This window comes from Melanostigma gelatinosum (genome assembly GCF_949748355.1).
Source record: "Melanostigma gelatinosum genome assembly, chromosome: 12".
NCBI lineage: Eukaryota > Metazoa > Chordata > Actinopteri > Perciformes > Zoarcidae > Melanostigma > Melanostigma gelatinosum.
The window spans coordinates 21,707,248-21,724,843 of NC_136645.1; the positions used below are offsets into that span (position 1 = coordinate 21,707,248).

Consider the following 17,596-nt stretch of genomic DNA (forward strand, 5'->3'; position numbering starts at 1 on the left):
ATCTTGAATAAATACATTCACTAAGACAACAGAGTCTGACCTGAGAGTGTTTTTATTCTTCACTCCACTTTGTGGATCTGGTTGAACCTGTTGGGGCGGGACAACTTACCCACGTATCAGTCTGAAGCTGCGTTCTAAATCATTTACTTTTAGGACATACTCCAGCTTCCTTACAAAGTACATACTGATGCATGCAGTCTGCATTCAACTGGGACAAACTGCTTCCTCATCACATGACACCTTGAACTTTGACCCTCTTGCTTATATATCTGCTGTGCAAAGGATTGTGGGTCAGAATAGTCAGGAAAGCATGCTGGCTTGCATGCTTCAAAATTTGACCGAATGTAGAACACAAACTGTAATTCCTGCAGCAAACACCCCCAAGGTGGATACAGCACAACCACTGTCAACAACAACCTGCAGGAAAGACAAGATATCCTCAAGGGAGCAGGAAGGTGGAGCGAGGCCCTTCATCTTAGACCAGTCCATAAACGAGTCAAGTAATCCCTCTAAGGAGAGGAGAAATGTGCATTCTGATATGTGTCGACAACAGAGGCAGGGAGACCCAGGTCGCTTAGTCTCACCCTTTAAACCTCCAGTCCATGAGGTTCTGCCCCAGAATGGAGCGCTCTGCTTGACGCAGTCTTGGGCAGGTCCGGTAACGGGTCTGCCACCGGTAGTGATGCAAGGTGCAGGAACCACCTGGTGCCCCGACTCTCCAGAGCTACCAGTAACATGGACAGGTCCTGCTTACCAGTAACATGGACAGGTGCTGATTTGAACCCTGTTGAAGTGTTCACTCCCAACGGGGGACATTGGGTGTTTTCTCTATTCGTGAATATGAGAGAAAAGGTGATGATCTGTCCACATCAGAACAGACACTGCTGCCCTGTGACGGGCCGGGGATCTGACAACCTCCTGTCTGGTGAGGTTCACCTCCTCAGGTGTGTTGTCCGACCTCAACATGACGTGCTTCCCCCTCAGTTGTGGAACCAAATGGTTCAGCACTCTCATGACAGCAACAAGCTCCGGCAGGTTGATGTGATGGGAGGACTCTGCCCACGTGTCTCCACCCTGGCTTGCTCAATGCTCCCGCCCCGACTGGCCAGGGTGCTTTACAACAAAACATTAACAAGACAACATTCAAGTTAAAAGCCAAATTAGAAGGACAGGTCTACTATTATATGTATATATGTATATATATGTGTATATATATATATATATATATATATATATATATATATATATATATATATATATATATATATATATATATATATATATATATATATATGTATATATATATATATATGTATATATATATATATATGTGTATATATGTGTATATATATATATATATATATATATATATATATATATATATATATATATATATATGTGTATATATGTGTATATATATATATTTATATATGTGTATATATATATATATATATACACGTATATATATATATATATAGTATAATAATAGCAATCACAAATACAGAAGACGTTATTTGAACAGATATTTGTCAGAAATTGTTTCGGTGCTAAATCTTTGATTGAGTTTTCAAGAGTAGAAATCTTAAGCTCAAAAGTTCACAAAATATCAGTAAATATATATTTGATATGTAATATTATCAAAATGACACACACATGTTTGAGATAGAAAGGTATTTTGTCTTCATTTCATGCAAGTATTACATTGAGAATCCGGATGAAGCCCAACACTGTATTTCAAGCCTCCACCACCTATAAGGGAACACATGTCCATAATACTAATGGACCTGATATTAAAGTGTTTTTTAAGGAAACAGACTCTCTGCTTTATAAAACCAGTCATCACCTCAAACATGCTGCGTTGGTAAAGTGTCAGTAAGGTTTCACAGAATCTATACTCAGGACAATCAGAACTCTTTTTTAAACGGTGCTTTATAAATAAAGTTATTATTATTAACTCAGAACAATATTCTCAGCTTTGGTCACTAGAGGGCAGCAGAGGTCTTTCCTGAGCAAATCCTTCAGAATATTTCAACAAACTTGGCCTCGTTAGATTCAGACATTCTGCTGTTTGTACATATTCTCCATCAACTATGAAATTAGACTGAGTGAACAAAACAAACTTTAAAAATAATATAGGAGGAACTCTACTACAGCACCACAGGACGACTGCAGCTTCTAGAAAACAAGTAGCATCACTTGGTCAAGACCAAGGTCAGACCACTGTTGACCTCAAAAGCTAAAAGGTCATCGGATCATTTTGGTGTCATTTATAAAACAGTGCCTAAGATCCACATGAACAAGCACCTGAACGTCGACGCAGAGAAATGAGCTGCTGGTCAATGACTCTTTCTTATACATTATCTTACAGATGATGATAACTTCATCAGCTGCTCCACAGATGATCACGAGTGTTGGTAGTGTTCGGCCCTCTTCTCTCTTCTGAGAAGAGCAAACAGCGCTGATGAAATATTGAGTTGGTTTGTATATTTTACAATATAAATGTGCTTATAGCTGTGGCTCACTGGTACAAATAACACTGCTGGTTTGAATGTTTATGATAAAGAGGATCTATAAGTTTAACATGACATCAATAAAACGTGTGAGAGGCATCATTATACTTGAAATGGGGTTAATGGTTATTCGGTTATAAATGAGACCACAGGTGTTACGCCTCGAGGAAATACAGGACTCAATTGCACGATCCAGACAGCAAGATAAGGTGTAGAAAAACAGGCTTTACTTAACAGCAGAGGTTCAGTACACGAGTAGGCAGTAAGTACAGGCAAACACATAGGTGGGGATGACGCAAAAGCATGGTTGAGGAAAGAAACAGGCCAAGATCTGAAAAAGAAACGAAGATAAACACGGGGAAAACTGCTGGACCTCAGCTTGTAGCAGGTGTGATCTTCATATTCATATCCAATCATTCACTGCTGTCAGCCTCTCCCAGGAGAAGAGCTCTCTGACCTTATGGAGACTACTCAGACACCCTCAGAGACCAGCAAGTGTGGACTTTGGTTGGAATGCACAAAATACAAACCGGTTTTATTTAGTTTATACAATAAAAATATTAAAGGTGACAAAAACTTATAATGCAAAAAGTAAACAAAAGAAAAGATAAAATGTCAAAAAACCTCAAAAGTGAAGCTCACCAATAAGCCTCGTCAAAAATACTCTCAACCAGAAGCCTGAAAGGAATCCTAAAAAAGCCAAGTCCTGATTCTTTGTTGTCTCCTGTTTCTACCTTTTGACTTGGAGCATCTTTAACTTCCTGGTCCATATATGGTCACAACTAAACATTAGTAAATCATTGGATGAAGCTGTTTACGTAGTCTTACAGTTCATGAAGGACTTCTTTAAGTTAACACGTATTTCTAAGGTTCCTGTCTGGTCTTCCTGGTGGAACATCAGTCAGGATGTCTCCTAAACAGTTACCATGGTTACAGCATCTGACCTTTCATCCTGTTTCCTAAACTGACTCTGACAAAGATCAGAGCAAAGTATGTTAAACCAAGATGATCTCATTTACTCATCTTAACCATTCGTGATTATGAAAGCATTTATAATCACACATTAATACATGAATGAAAAATTATCATCAAATGAACACATAAGTAAAAATACAAATCAAAGAATGAAAAGTAAAATCATGACAAATTATAAGATATGTTCATTGAATAAACAGTTGAGTTGGTTCTTGTTCAGTAGTTTGGTTCAAACTTATTTTGTCTCGATTTATTTCTATGAGTTTCCCCAAACTAGCACACAGTCAGTGATGAATGAAGTAACAGTGAACAATATGACGTGAAGAATGAAGCTGGATTTAACAAATCCTTCATTTTATACAGTGTTGTGATAGATTTGGACATTTCTGCTTTGACATGATGTTTATGTGGTTTATTATCTAAAATCATCCAAAACTTTGAGTTCAACGTCACTTCTCAAAGTTTGTTCATTTGTTACACGATGATCAAAGATGATGAATTTAGTTTGTTCAAATCAAAACAACTCTTTACAAGTTGTGACTGAACTATCTGGTCAGCAGAGAGAAGGTTTCTCTAGCAAGAGGAGACTCTCCCTCCTACAGAGAACACAGAGACACTGAGGAACCAGGCCAGAACCCAAAGCCAGGATAAAGAGGTTCAGTGAATGTGGTGTTGAAGGTGTGGAGGTGGATCAGTGTGTCAGAGGAGACTCTGTAGAAGGACAGAGAGCCAGCAGGACAGTCCACATACACTGCTACTCTACCAGAGGAGGAGGAGGAGGAGGAGGTGATGGATGTTACCGTCCCACTGTGACAGACAGAGTAACCACCAGCAAAGCACATCAGACTCCAGGACTGATCATTCCATCCAAACAAACAGTCATTACTGTCTCCTCTCCTTCTGATTCCTCTGTAACTCACTGATATATAAACTCCTCCGCTCCACTCGACCTCCCAGTAACAGCGACCAGTCAGACCAGTTCTACACAGCAGCTGGGGCCAGACATCAAATCTGTCTGGATGATCAGGATATGACTGATCCTCCTCCACATATGTCACCTTCCTGTTGTTGTCAGACAGTTTGAGGTTTCTGTTCACTGTGTTTGTGTCGAGTGTGAGTTCACAGGAATCTGATGGAGAGAACAAGACACAATACAGCTGCAGTTATTAATCTATCATCTGTTTGATGATGACATCAGAGATGTGAATGAGTGATGTCACAGTTTGAAGATGCTTTGTTTTCATGAATCAAACTCAAAGCACACTTACACTTCCTCAGACCTGGTCTGAACCATCGGACTCCAGCAGGCTCCACCCTGAAAGGAGGAGGGGGGTCAGAGCAGCATGAAACATGGACATTACATCACTCTCACACACAGAGCTTTGTTATTCATGTTCACATGGAGCACTTATTATTCATCAGCTCATACTCTTTGACTTCACTGGAGCTTCTTCTGATTGCCCGATGACGACAGCTCATTATGTTCACTTATTCATGTTATATTATATTATTATCAGTATTATCTTGACAATCATCCATTTCAGACTCAGTTTCCTCTTCCAGTCAGTCAGTAAATCACATGTTTAAACCTGCATCAATTGATTTCTTTGTCCACTTGTGGTTCAGTGAAAACAAGCTGTAAACACAACATCTGACATATTATCAGCTTATAAAGTTGTTGTGTCTAACATGATATCAACCAGCTGCTTCCACATCCAGCAGTTACACATCAACATGATGATTCATCAGGAGACTTTGTGTTTGTGTCACCTGATGAATGGAAGTCCAATGTTCTCTCTCTTTTAGCTCTGTTTTTGGTCTCCACCACCTCCTGAGGGAAACATCTGTCTCTTTAGCTGCTAAATGCTTCACTATGTTCACCAGATAGTCTCTAACTGAGTCTGTCTGCTGTTTGCTGCTGAGCAGGTAGTGAACAGTGGCTTCATCACAGCTTGTTGGATGAAAACAGCTGCTGCTGGAAACACTGAGACTGAACCAACCAGGAAATGTGCTGCAGAACCAAAACTAGGAGCTAAAAGAGGCTGAAAAGCTCTGTAGAGCTGCAGAGACGGAGACAATTCTCTGTGGGTTCATCACCACCACACGACTCTTCACCATCACACAGAGTCAGCTGATCAGTTGTCAGTATAAAAGTATTGATTTTGGGGTTCTGTAATCTGAGGGTAAAAACATTAAAGTTCAAGTCCGTCTGCAGCCACTGAGCACTGCCTGTGTCCCCCTATAACTTTGGTCCAGTCCTAAATAAACCTCTTTGGGCTCTGACACACCATGTCCACAATCAGCTGTTGGTTCTACACTGAGCATCTGTGGCCGACTGTCACCTGTAGTTTCTTATCAGCCAGGGAATTGGCTCTCAGTGCAAAACAAACCAAAGCCAGGTAAAGCTAAACTCCTTTAAAACAGAAAAACATTCCTATTGTGATGACTTATGAAGATGGTTTAAACAGATTGTTTCTGTCGGTTTGTCTTTTCACAATAATGTCTGGACTAAAGGGCAACACACACGAGCATCCAAACATCATCTATTGTTTGATGTGAGCCCACAAACCTGCAGCGTGACGACGTTGACGCATGTCAACCCATCATGATGCCCGTCGACGTGTCAGGATACACCACTGTCCTATTTTCTAATGTTGAAACAAGACAACGTTCCAGAAAAAAACAGTTTCATCACCTTCCCTCCCTGTTGTGGCTCATCCTGGTGACTGTTCCCTGACTACTTCTGTCTGTATTGATGGTCTGATGTGGGACACAAACAGTTTGATGAGTCTCTGGTAGTTTGAGGTCAGCTTGGTGTGTCAGGGTCATATTAACCAGGCTGACAGTGTGACAGAGAAAACGTTTCCAGCTCTACCTCCTCTATCAGACTGATTGTCTGTGGCTGCAGCAGGTCTCTTCATACCTGAGCGTTTCCAGTCTCCAGTGTGGCTCCTCCAGTCCAGCAGACAGCAGCTTCACTCCTGAGTCTCCTGGATGATTGTAGCTCAGGTCCAGCTCTCTCAGATGGGAGGGGTTGGAGCTCAGAGCTGAGGCCAGAGAAGCACAGCCTTCCTCTGTGATCAGACAGCCTGACAGGCTGCAAACACACAAACAACACACATGTCACATAATCTGAGGAAACTGTGAGGGCTGTAAAGTCACTGCAGTACTGAGATGATGTCAGCTACTGTGGGGGTTACATTAACATTGTCACTGATTGTTTTCTAGTCACAACCAAACACCAACTAAAACATCAACAAGCTGATACCATTACTGCTGACTCTGATTCTATTCTGATATTTCAAGTCATAACAGCAGAGTGAGAAAAAAAGACGATAAAACATTTTTAATTGATATTTTTAAAATAATTGAAAAGAAATAAACGCAATTGGTTTAAAACCATGCAAGCACAGACACAATCGTATGCAGGTTAAGAGTTTATCCATTAATTAATCAGGTTTAAGGTGGTCATCAGTGGAACATATTGATGAATCCTGACCTGAGAGTTTCCAGTTCACAGTGTGGACTCTCTAGTCCAGCAGACAGCTGCTTCACTCCTGAATCTTGCAGGTTGTTGTTACTCAGGTCCAGCTCTCTCAGACTAGAGGACTGGGAGCTGAGAACTGAGGACAGAGCTCCACAGCTTCTCTCTGAGAGGTTACAGTCACTCAGCCTGACGAGACAATGATTGAGAAAAAATAAGCAATATGTAGAAAAGACCTATTTAGCATCGCAGGACTAGTCTTCAGCCCAAGAAGAGCGAGACTGAATTCTCACCATTTTGAAAACTAACTTCTTTTGAAGATGAACAGGACATGTTTCAGTTTCAAGTAATGACTGTGTTGCTGCTTTAGTATTGATCATGTTTTGATATTTGAGTCATGTTGTGGATGATCAGATGGAGTTATGATGGGAGCAGTCGCCCAATTGCAGATTCAGCTTGAGCAAAACCTTTATTGTGTTCAAATCAGGCCCATAGGAGTTTACAAGGCAGGTGTCCTTTCTCACAACACTGACCTGATGCATCAAGTGGATATTTTTTGCTGAACATAATATTATGCATTGGTCCTCTACATCCTCTAGTCTAATGAGCAGACTTATAAACGCACTGTTACAACTCCTTCATAGTGTCATATTGCTTTTCGGAGAATTATGATGATAAGTTCATAGTAGATGCAAAAGTATACTTATGTACAATATATTATGTTGAACATTGTTGCTCCTGGATGGATCACAGCCGACCCAATTATGTTCAACACAGCTCCATGTCCTTGGTCATGGTGCCACAGCACTTAAAAGAATAAACTTCATAATTCTCAAAATTCTGACCTTTTGCTTTTTTATTAACAGCATTTACTTGTACTTTTACTTTCAATGAACAGGTTATGATGTTCATTTAATGTTCAGGTTATGATGTACATTTAATATCAGAAAATTACTTTTGATACTTAAGTACTTTTGTACTTAAGTACAATAAATATCAGATACTTTAAGACTTTTACTCAAGTAGTATTCTAATAGGTGACTTTTTACTTTTACTTGAGTAGTTTTCCAGTAAGGTATCTTTACTTTTACTCAAGTATGGTTTTTGAGTACTTTATACACCACTGCTGTAAGGTTACTGCAGTACTGCGATGATGTTGGCTTTCATGGAAATATACTGAGACTAAAATATTGATTGAAATAATACAAGCAGCATCTTATACAGGTTACGAGTTCATCTATGAATCTAAGTCAGGACTTGAGAGGACATTAATTGAAAACGTTGATGAATTCTGACCTGAGAGTTTCCAGTTCACAGTGTGGACTCTCTAGTCCAGCAGACAGCTGCTTCACTCCTGAATCCTGCAGGTCGTTGTTACTCAGGTCCAGCTCTCTCAGACTAGAGGACTGGGAGCTGAGAACTGAGGACAGAGCTCCACAGCTTCTCTCTGAGAGGTTACAGCCACTCAGTCTGAAGAGACAATGATGAAGAAAAAATAAGCAATATGTAGAAAAGATAAAGTATTTCAGTTATGATATATGAATCTAACTCTCTCTGTACTTACAGAGCTTTGTTGGAGACTTTGACCACTGGCAGCAGCCTCAGAAGAGCCTCCTCTGAAGCAGAGTATTTCTTCAGGTCAAACACATCCAGATCTTTTTCTGATGACAGTAAGATGAAGACCAGAGCTGACCACTGAGCAGGAGACAGTTCATCTGTGGAGAGACGTCCTGAACTCAGGGACTGTTGGATCTCCTCCACTAGAGAACGGTCATTCAGTTCATTCAGACAGTGGAACAGATTGATGCTTTTCTCTGGAGACACATCCTCACTGATCTTCTTCTTGATGTACTGGACGGTTTCCTGATTGGTCTGTGAGCTACTTCCTGTCTGGGTCAGCAGACCTTGTAGGAGAGTCTGATTGGTCTCCAGTGAAAGACCCAGGAGGAATCGGAGGAACAAGTCCAGGTGTCCATTTGGACTCTGTAAGGCCTTGTCCACAGCACTCTGGTAGAGACGTTTTGGTTTAGGTTTGTTTCTAAAGACTTTAGATAAACTGGATGGTGTTTGTTCTTCTGACAGCAGATTGACACCAGAGTTGAAGAATCTCAGATGGACGTGAAGAGCAGCCAGAAACTCCTGAACACTTAGATGGACGAAGCAGAACACCTTGTCCTGGTACAGTCCTCTCTCCTCTCTAAAGATCTGTGTGAACACTCCTGAGTACACTGAGGCTGCTCTGATATCAATGCCACACTCTGTCAGGTCGGATTCATAGAAGATCAGGTTGCCTTTCTGCAGCTGATCAAAAGCCAGTTTTCCCAGAGACTCAGTCATCTTCCTGCTCTCTGGACACCAGTGTGAATCTGTCTCAGCTCCTCCATCATACTTGACCTTCTTCAGTTTGGACTGAACCACCAGGAAGTGGATGTACATCTCAGTCAGGGTCTTGGGCAGCTCTCCTCCCTCTCTGGTCTTCAACACATCCTCCAGAACTGTAGCAGTGATCCAGCAGAAGACTGGGATGTGGCACATGATGTGGAGGCTTCGTGAGGTCTTGATGTGGGAGATGATCCTGCTGGCCTGCTCCTCATCTCTGAATCGCTTCCTGAAGTACTCCTCCTTCTGTGGGTCGGTGAACCCTCTGACCTCTGTCACCATGTCAACACACTCAGGAGGGATCTGATTGGCTGCTGCAGGTCGTGTGGTTATCCAGAGGCGAGCAGAGGGAAGCAGTTTCCCCCTGAAGAGGTTTGTCAGCAGCACATCCACTGAGGTGGACTCTGTAACATCAGTCAGGATCTCATTGTTGGTGAAGTCCAGAGGAAGGCGACACTCATCCAGACCATCAAAGATGAACAGAACCAGTAACTCTTCAAACCTGCAGATTCCTGCTTCTTTGGTTTCACTGAAGAAGTGATGAACAAGTTCCACCAAGCTGTACTGTTTCTCTTTCAGCACATTCAGCTCTCTGAAAGTGAATGGAAATGTGAACTGTATGTCCTGGTGGTCTTTGTCTTCAGCCCAGTCCAGAGTGAACTTCTGTGTTAAGACTGTTTTCCCAATGCCAGCCACTCCCTTTGTCATCACTGTTCTGATTGGTTCCTCTCTTCCAGGTGAGGCTTTAAAGAGGTCTTCTCGTCTGATGGTTGTTTCTGGTCTGTGTGGTTTCCTGGATGCTGTTTCAATCTGTCTGACCTCATGTTCATCATTGACCTCTGCAGTCCCTCCCTCTGTGATGTAGAGCTCTGTGTAGATCTGATTCAGAAGGGTTGGGTTTCCTGCTTTAGCGATCCCCTCAAACACACACTGGAACTTCTTCTTCAGGTTAGATTTGAGTTCACGCTGACCAACTGCAGCAAGAAGTCCTGAATGAACACACAACAAAGAAGATCAATGAGTCAAATAATATATTTCAACATGTCATTTCCTCAAAGAATGAGTCTATGAATATGTTGGTCCATCTCTTGAGACTTTAGTAAACGTCCCATTTATCCAGCATGTTACATCTTCAGAGAAATCCTCTTACTGCTCTGCAGACAGTCAGCCAGCTCCTCCTGCTTCATTCTCCTCAGGAAGTGCAGTGTGATCTTCACAAATGCCTCTCTGCTGCTCCTCCTCTGCTCTTCATCCTCACCGTCCAACACCTCCTCATCCTCTCTCTGACTCTCTAAGCATTCTGGGTAATCTGAACTCACAACCTTCTGGATCTTCTTCAGCTCGTTCTTCACAAAAGTGACGATGTTCTCCTCCAGCAGCTGGAACAGAATATTCTATGAATGACACAAACTAAAACCATGGAACCAAACATCAGATCCATGTTGGACAGACTGACAATCCACTGGTCTACAAAGTGCAGCATGGAGATGATTGTGAACAGAATAGATGTAAAAGTAGTTGTACATGTACAGACCATAAATATGGAGTCCAGGTGTGTTTGATGCTGCTGGGCAGACTGACCTCTGGGAACCTCTGAGCTCTCCTGGTCCTCTCTGTGGAGGAATCATGAAGAATCAGCTCACATTGTGTTTGTACCATGAACTAATTATTGTTCATGATTGTCAAACACAAATGCAAGAATTAGTTGAAGATGTTTTGTTCTGTCATGGTTAATCATCATTAAAATCAGATGCTAAAAACTGTAAATGATGGACGCTCAATTTTGTACCTGTGTAACAGCTAGCCAACCATTTCATCCATTTAATTTGTTTTAAGAACTTACTCTGGGTCATAAGAACGGCGTCCATCTTTGAAGTCAATCAGACGACCTGTAGACCAATCACTCTTCATGGACACACAGCTGGGTTCAGGAGACTTTTCTCTCTGCTGCTGTGAACTGATAGAAACACTGAGATTTACTGAACATACACAATTTCTCTTTCTGCTTTCACTGTTTTTATTGGACAGTGAAAGTCATGTTGTTGCCATTGAAACATGTCTTTAATGATGAAGAAGACACAGCTTCTTTATGGTGACTTGTTGTCATTACAATGAGACACAATAACTAAAACTATTCGAGTCACGTCTTGTAGCAGTTTGACTTGGAGCCGGGGAGCCTGACTGGTAGATATGTGTGACGCACGAGCGAGCATGCTTAAAGGCGCTGATCTCCACAATCTGATGTGATACATGGAGTTTTGTCATTTTATACCAATGCCAGGCTGAGACTTAATTAATACTGTCGACCTGCCACCCCACTTGAGCCCCGCACTATGTTCCCTGATTGCAATTGCGATTAGCAATCTGGGGCTTTTGCTTTAATGAGGGTATTTCTGGAGTCATCTGCAAAGCAACAGCCTAGTTACCAACAAAGGCTGGGACTAACTCTGCTGTATTTCCCTCAGTAGGGTCCTCCTACGAGTCCCGCCCACTGCCGCGCCTCTCTCCATAGGCACAGCTGTGCCTCATGTCCTGTGATCACCTCCAGCTGACATAAATACTCCTGTCACTCTCATCCCAGTTGTCAGTCCGTCCGTTTACCATACCGGGTAGTCCGACCCGTGAGTAGTCCGTTTGGTCACTCTCTGAAGAGCCGTTACTAACGATCCGCTTTGTTTTTTCAACCTGCCTGCCGTCCTGTGTCGGGCCTCGGGTGTCCAGCCTGCCTGCCAGCCGAGGACGCGGACCTGCCACCTCCCGGCTAGGATCCGAGCGGAGCGCGAGGACGCGCCTCCGTATTTGACGTTTGACAGTTTTCCTGTCTGCTTCGTCTGCCGCTGTGTAGGATTAGCCACTTTCTGGCTTGGAACCGTGCTGAGGCGTGGAGACGCCTCCTATTGACTTCGGCCATTACCTGGCTTTTCCCTTGACTGAGAGAAATAAACTACCTTGGTTTTGAAATAGAACTCTGCTGTCTGAGTCTGCATTTGGGTCTGTGACACACCCCACATCATAACAATTATCCAATCATCTTGCTGCTGTCTTTTACTCTGCAATTGTTGCATTTTTATCATATTCTACTAAATGCCCATATTAATTGTGTTCTGATATGTGGTGTTATATCGTCTTATCTGGTAAGTAGAAACTTATTCATTCTATTTTTACAAGTGGTTCATATTCTTGTATTCTCATAATTCAGTCATAGGCTATCTGCTACATTGCCATTACTTCTGTAATTGCTCATCATTATTGTATTCTAATAAGTGACGTCATGGACATCGTATATCGAAGTGGTGTCAGATCCATCGCATTACTAATTCTCAGGTCACTGCTGACTTGTTTTGGTTAAATCCCTTCAATGTCTTACGAGTGATTTGTGATTCATTTAAAGTGCAGGTAATGGAGACTTACTGGTTGGCAAAATGTAATGCTTGTCATTCCAGTACACAAGTCTAAGCTCAAACTGTTGCTATTCAGGTCACTGCTGGCCATTAGCCATTGCTGACTAGAGCCTACATTGCAATCAGGGCATTGATGTCCTCAGGCCATTGCTGGCTCAGATCAAAAAAGTTGATCTTGCAAATGCTCTGGTCAGTGTTGACCTAGTCATTGCAGCGTTTCTGTTCACATTTACTCATTTGTGGTAAATCGCTGATTTCTAATCTCTAAACGTCAAATTTCTGTCACGCTCCTTGTTATGCCTTATCTCTTAGCAGCTTATGCAGTCTTCATCGATCATTTGTGACCCGTTTCATTCCCGCTTGGTAAGTCAACATTCTTTTGGGTAAATAATAGGCTGTGGTTTATTTGTTTTCCTTTTGGGGGATTTATATTGCTGCTGCTAAGGGCAGACGCCCCTCGATTACAAACCTCCCTGTAGAGTCCATGCGCCAAAGACTCTGTCAAGACTTCATCATCACATATCATCGGTTAATAAAAAACAACGATCTTTTCTTCATCTAACTTGTCTCTCCTGATTGAACTGCCACAAGTCTGCATACCTTGATAACTTTTTCCCAGGCCTCTGAATGTGGTCCCCAAACCCCTGCAGCTAGTCCCCAGACCTCTGAAACTGGTGATTAGTCTTCTGAAACTACTCATCATACCTCGAAACCAAAACTCTGGCGCTATTTTCCCAGACAACTTCAGCTAGTCCCCAGAGCAGTGACGCGTTTCTAAAGACATTTGCAGCTGGTCCCATTCCTCTGTCTCCAGAAATCTGCAGCTAACGGAAAACTTGACCTCTCCTGGTCGACTCTTTGGAGGAATTAGCTCACATTGTGTTTGCACCAGAAACGGTTTACAGTTAATGATTTACACACAAACTCATACAGACCGGTTAGTTAAATATATTGAGTTATGTCATGATTGATCACCATGAAAACATTGTCAACGATTCACAACCAATTCTGTGTTTCATAACTGAGAATCAGAACAGTTCATCATTGGTTTTAAGAACTTACTCTGGGTCATAAGAACGGTGTCCATCTTTGAAGTCAATCAGACGACCTGTAGACCAATCACTCTTCATGGACACACAGCTGGGCCCAGGTTCAGGTCCAGGACAGTCTGGTCCCTGATGGATCCTGGTCACATGTGTAGAAACAGTCAGTGAATGAAAGACTTTGAGTCATGGACAGTTAGAGATGGTCATCTCACCTCTGAGCTTTGGTCCGGCTGGTTTTAGAGGGAGGGGCTCCCTCCTCTCTGTCCTCACACTGATTCATAGCAGAGTCCACACCTTCACACAAACACAACAACATTATTTCTCTTCAGCATGACAAACACACACAGCTCATTCACCTCAATACTAAATACACTCATGGGACAGTTTCCATGTTGTCACTTTGAGCTGCAGATTCATGTTTAAGAAATGACGTTCACAATGCTCTTTAGTCTTTTGGCCTTTCTTTGGGGATGACGTCACTTTTCACTTCTATTTGACTGACTTTGAAAAGCTCTTCAACGTTTGAAATGTTCCTCTGTTTCCACGTCTACTACATCCAGTCAGAGCATGAAGCAGCTCGTCCAATAATCCAAAATCAGTCATGTGACCTTGTTAGCTGCTGCTGAATTCACATCACTTTGTACCTTCATGTGTAGAGGAACCAGTGAGAGCAGAACTGAAATCATCAGTCCAATCATTGATCAGCACATCAGCACTCATTCATCCTTTACATCACCTCTCCTGTATCAGCTGCTTCTCTCTGTTTCCTATCGGTGTCAGCTGAATCCCTTTGGCTTCTTGTTGCTCACACTAAAGACTGAAGTGAACAAACCTTTTGTTAATTGTGACTTCAGTGGTTTTTACAGTGGAAACTCAAAGCACACGAAACATTCTTTCTCTTTAACTCAAAAGTCTGAAGAGGAAAGTGTCAGACAGTTGAGTTAAGAAAAGGTCGACTACACCCTGCTGATTAATGTGCACACTTTAAAAAACAAATCTTTATAAAATGGTAAACGTCTGGCAGCAGAAGTTCTCATTAACTTACAGTAAAATAAAATATATTCAACTGCAATAAAATACCATTACAGATATTAGCTGTAAATAACACTACACTGTAACAAATTGCTGTACATTTACGTAGGATTTAAAACCGTATCTTAGTTTGAAATACTCTAACATAGTTAAATGTTCATCCCTTGCATGTAAAAAACAGTCAATGCCGTCAATGAACAATAAAAGCAGACTACCGTAATTTAACAGCACGATACAGTATTGTATGTGAAGTGGTGGATACACGCTTCTCTATACACATTCAGTGAGTCACGATCCATCTACATCATACTGTCTATTGTAGGTTAATGTGTCTGTAATGATGATAGAATATTTTTATTATTCAAACTGCTCATTGCCTAAAAGTCATTTTTGAATAACAAGACGTGACCGACTGCTCCTGAACGTGACTTTGGACACAACAGCTTCAGTTCATCCTTATGAGCAACAGCCATGTGGAGATCAACCGAGGAGCCGAGGTAATTTACGCTTATCTGAAATTCAAAGTCTCCAGTAGTGTTTTGTGTTGATTTTTGAACTCAGCATCTCAGCTAGCTCGAGCTCAAGTAGCCTTAGAAAGGTTAGCTAGCTAACAGCATAGCAAGTTAAGTTAACATGAATAAAGTTAATCACCAATTACAGTGTTAAGATGTAACGTCAGTAACATAACTTGTGCTCTTATTGAACCGACTGTAGGACCGCAAACAGGACGATTAACTCAATGGAGAGGGGACCAGAAATCAGACGTGTTCAAGAAGATGAACAGTTGAGGTAACGCTAACAGTAACTTTAGTGTGTGTTATCCCAGGAGCAACATTACACCAAATCAAACTCATTTTAGTGTTGACCGTTTGTCCATTGTGGTCCATTGTCTTAGCTTCATTTCTTCACCCAACGTAATCAGCTCGTCACAGAGTTTGTTGATTTAAACTGTATGGTATTAGCTTTTTGCAAAGACTGGCACTGATAGTGCCATGTTAACGTATGTGAGGCACATGCGAACCCACAGTTGCACACCCAAAGCTTATTTTAAGTGTGTTTATCCTGGATGTCATAGAGCGTTCCAGAAGTTCGGAACATTGTGTTTCTAAAGTTTTTATTTTTTGTTTTACAGTCACTCGTCATCAGAGATTGAGGATATCAGCCAGACGCTGCAGTCAAGTCCTCTTTCAAGGTGTTCGCTCTCTTTATTGTTTTCATTCACATGTGAGTTCATGCTGTTCAAATGAACTATAAATGTGTATAAGACTTGTTAACAAGCTAGACTGTGATGCAGTTCTATTACACTGTTCTTGATACTATTTTAATTCAGCTTTTCACTCTTAATGCTATTTTAATTCAGTGTCTGAGGGAGTGACGTCGAGATCGAAAAGTGGCTGATGGTATGCACCTATCCCTGGAGTGGTATGCCGGTACTTATCACCGTTTCCTGAAGGCAGGTGCCGTCACAACATGATGGCAGAAACCTGATATTTACAAGACTGTTGATGGCAAAGTTACTGTGGAGGATGAGTTGCTTAACTTACTCGCTGTGAAAATTAAGACATTACTACAGATTGTAGAAATCATTGTGGGAACATGTGGAAGCTTTCATTTGATGGATTGTTCACTTCACCATTTGATCACTGAGTAAAAGGTCGACTACAACCTGGTGACCAATGAGAGAAAAACTGAAAGAAAACTCAAACACATCAAAAAGGGAGTACATGTGTTGAAAAGCAGAAGAAGAAATGAACATGAAGCTTTGTGGAAAGCACTGAAAGCAGCAGGTGAGAGCAAACAGAGTCTCTCAGGTGTGTTTCAGTGCAGGAACAAAGGCCCAGGTGAGCTCTCTGGTCCCTGCTGGGTCCTAGTGCGCCACGTCAGTAACAGACCCCAGACCAGACTGAACTCCTCTTCTTCATCACAGTCATCATTCAAAGCAACACTTCATCTGGACTTCAACATTCAAACTAACAGCAGCTTCTCTCTGTTTGCTCACACAGGCGGCCATCTTGTTTCCCAGCTGACGTTTGTGTTTTAAAAACAGCTTTAAACGTTCACAACAATCAACCACGTCATTTCAACCAATCACAGCTCCACTTACTGAACTTTCAGCATGAACTTCATCAGTGTGCAGCTCTCTTCTGTCCTCAGCAGGTCTGTGTAGAAAAGGAGCTCCGTGCTTCACTTCAACTTAAACTTCCATCAGACGAAGTGAAGTGACGCAGCTTGTTATGCTTCATCAGAGAGAGGGTGTGTCCTCACGTCACCATCAAAGTATCCAGTCTGACTGGTTGGACTGAGTCTCAGTCTGAGCTGCGTTCACAGGATCAAATGTCATTGTGAACACAAACCTCCTCACAGCTCAAACAAGAGTCTTTCAGGATCAAACTCGGCATCTGTGACAAAATCATTTCAACTTGTAAAGAGTTGCTTTGACATCAGACTGGATTCTGTTGTTTAGACCAGATAGTTTAGAGCAGGGGTCTCAAACTCATTTTCACTCTGGGCCACATCAGCATCACGGTCGGCCTCAAAGGGCCGGTTGTACATGTAAGACTGTGTAAATGTAACTACTCCTAACATATTGGTAAATAACTGTCTCTGCATTCTTGTTTATTCAAGTGTAAAAATATTGTACATGCAGTTATATAAATGTAAAAATATATTTAAGCACATTTCTGTTATAACTTAAATCCTTTTAATTTAGGGTTAAGAAACCCACATTACTCTATCAAAGATCAGACTATTAAAGAAAATAGCAAAGAC

General features: G+C 41.7%; 1 protein-coding gene across 1 annotated transcript; it reads right to left on the minus strand.

The window, feature by feature from the left end:
- Nucleotides 1–2,790: 2,790 nt before the first annotated feature.
- Nucleotides 2,791–14,201, minus strand: LOC306785814 (NACHT, LRR and PYD domains-containing protein 3-like). The gene is made up of 11 exons (XM_079280318.1): nucleotides 14,008–14,201; nucleotides 13,812–13,934; nucleotides 11,192–11,305; nucleotides 10,883–10,961; nucleotides 10,499–10,727; nucleotides 8,534–10,337; nucleotides 8,266–8,439; nucleotides 6,985–7,158; nucleotides 6,409–6,582; nucleotides 4,754–4,800; nucleotides 2,791–4,614 (listed from the first exon to the last, which is right to left on the minus strand). The coding sequence occupies exons 1-11, from the start codon at nucleotides 14,109–14,111 to the stop codon at nucleotides 4,082–4,084; spliced, it is 3,555 nt and encodes a 1,184-aa protein (XP_079136444.1). The 5' UTR covers nucleotides 14,112–14,201; the 3' UTR covers nucleotides 2,791–4,081.
- Between the last annotated feature and the right edge of the window lie 3,395 nt (nucleotides 14,202–17,596).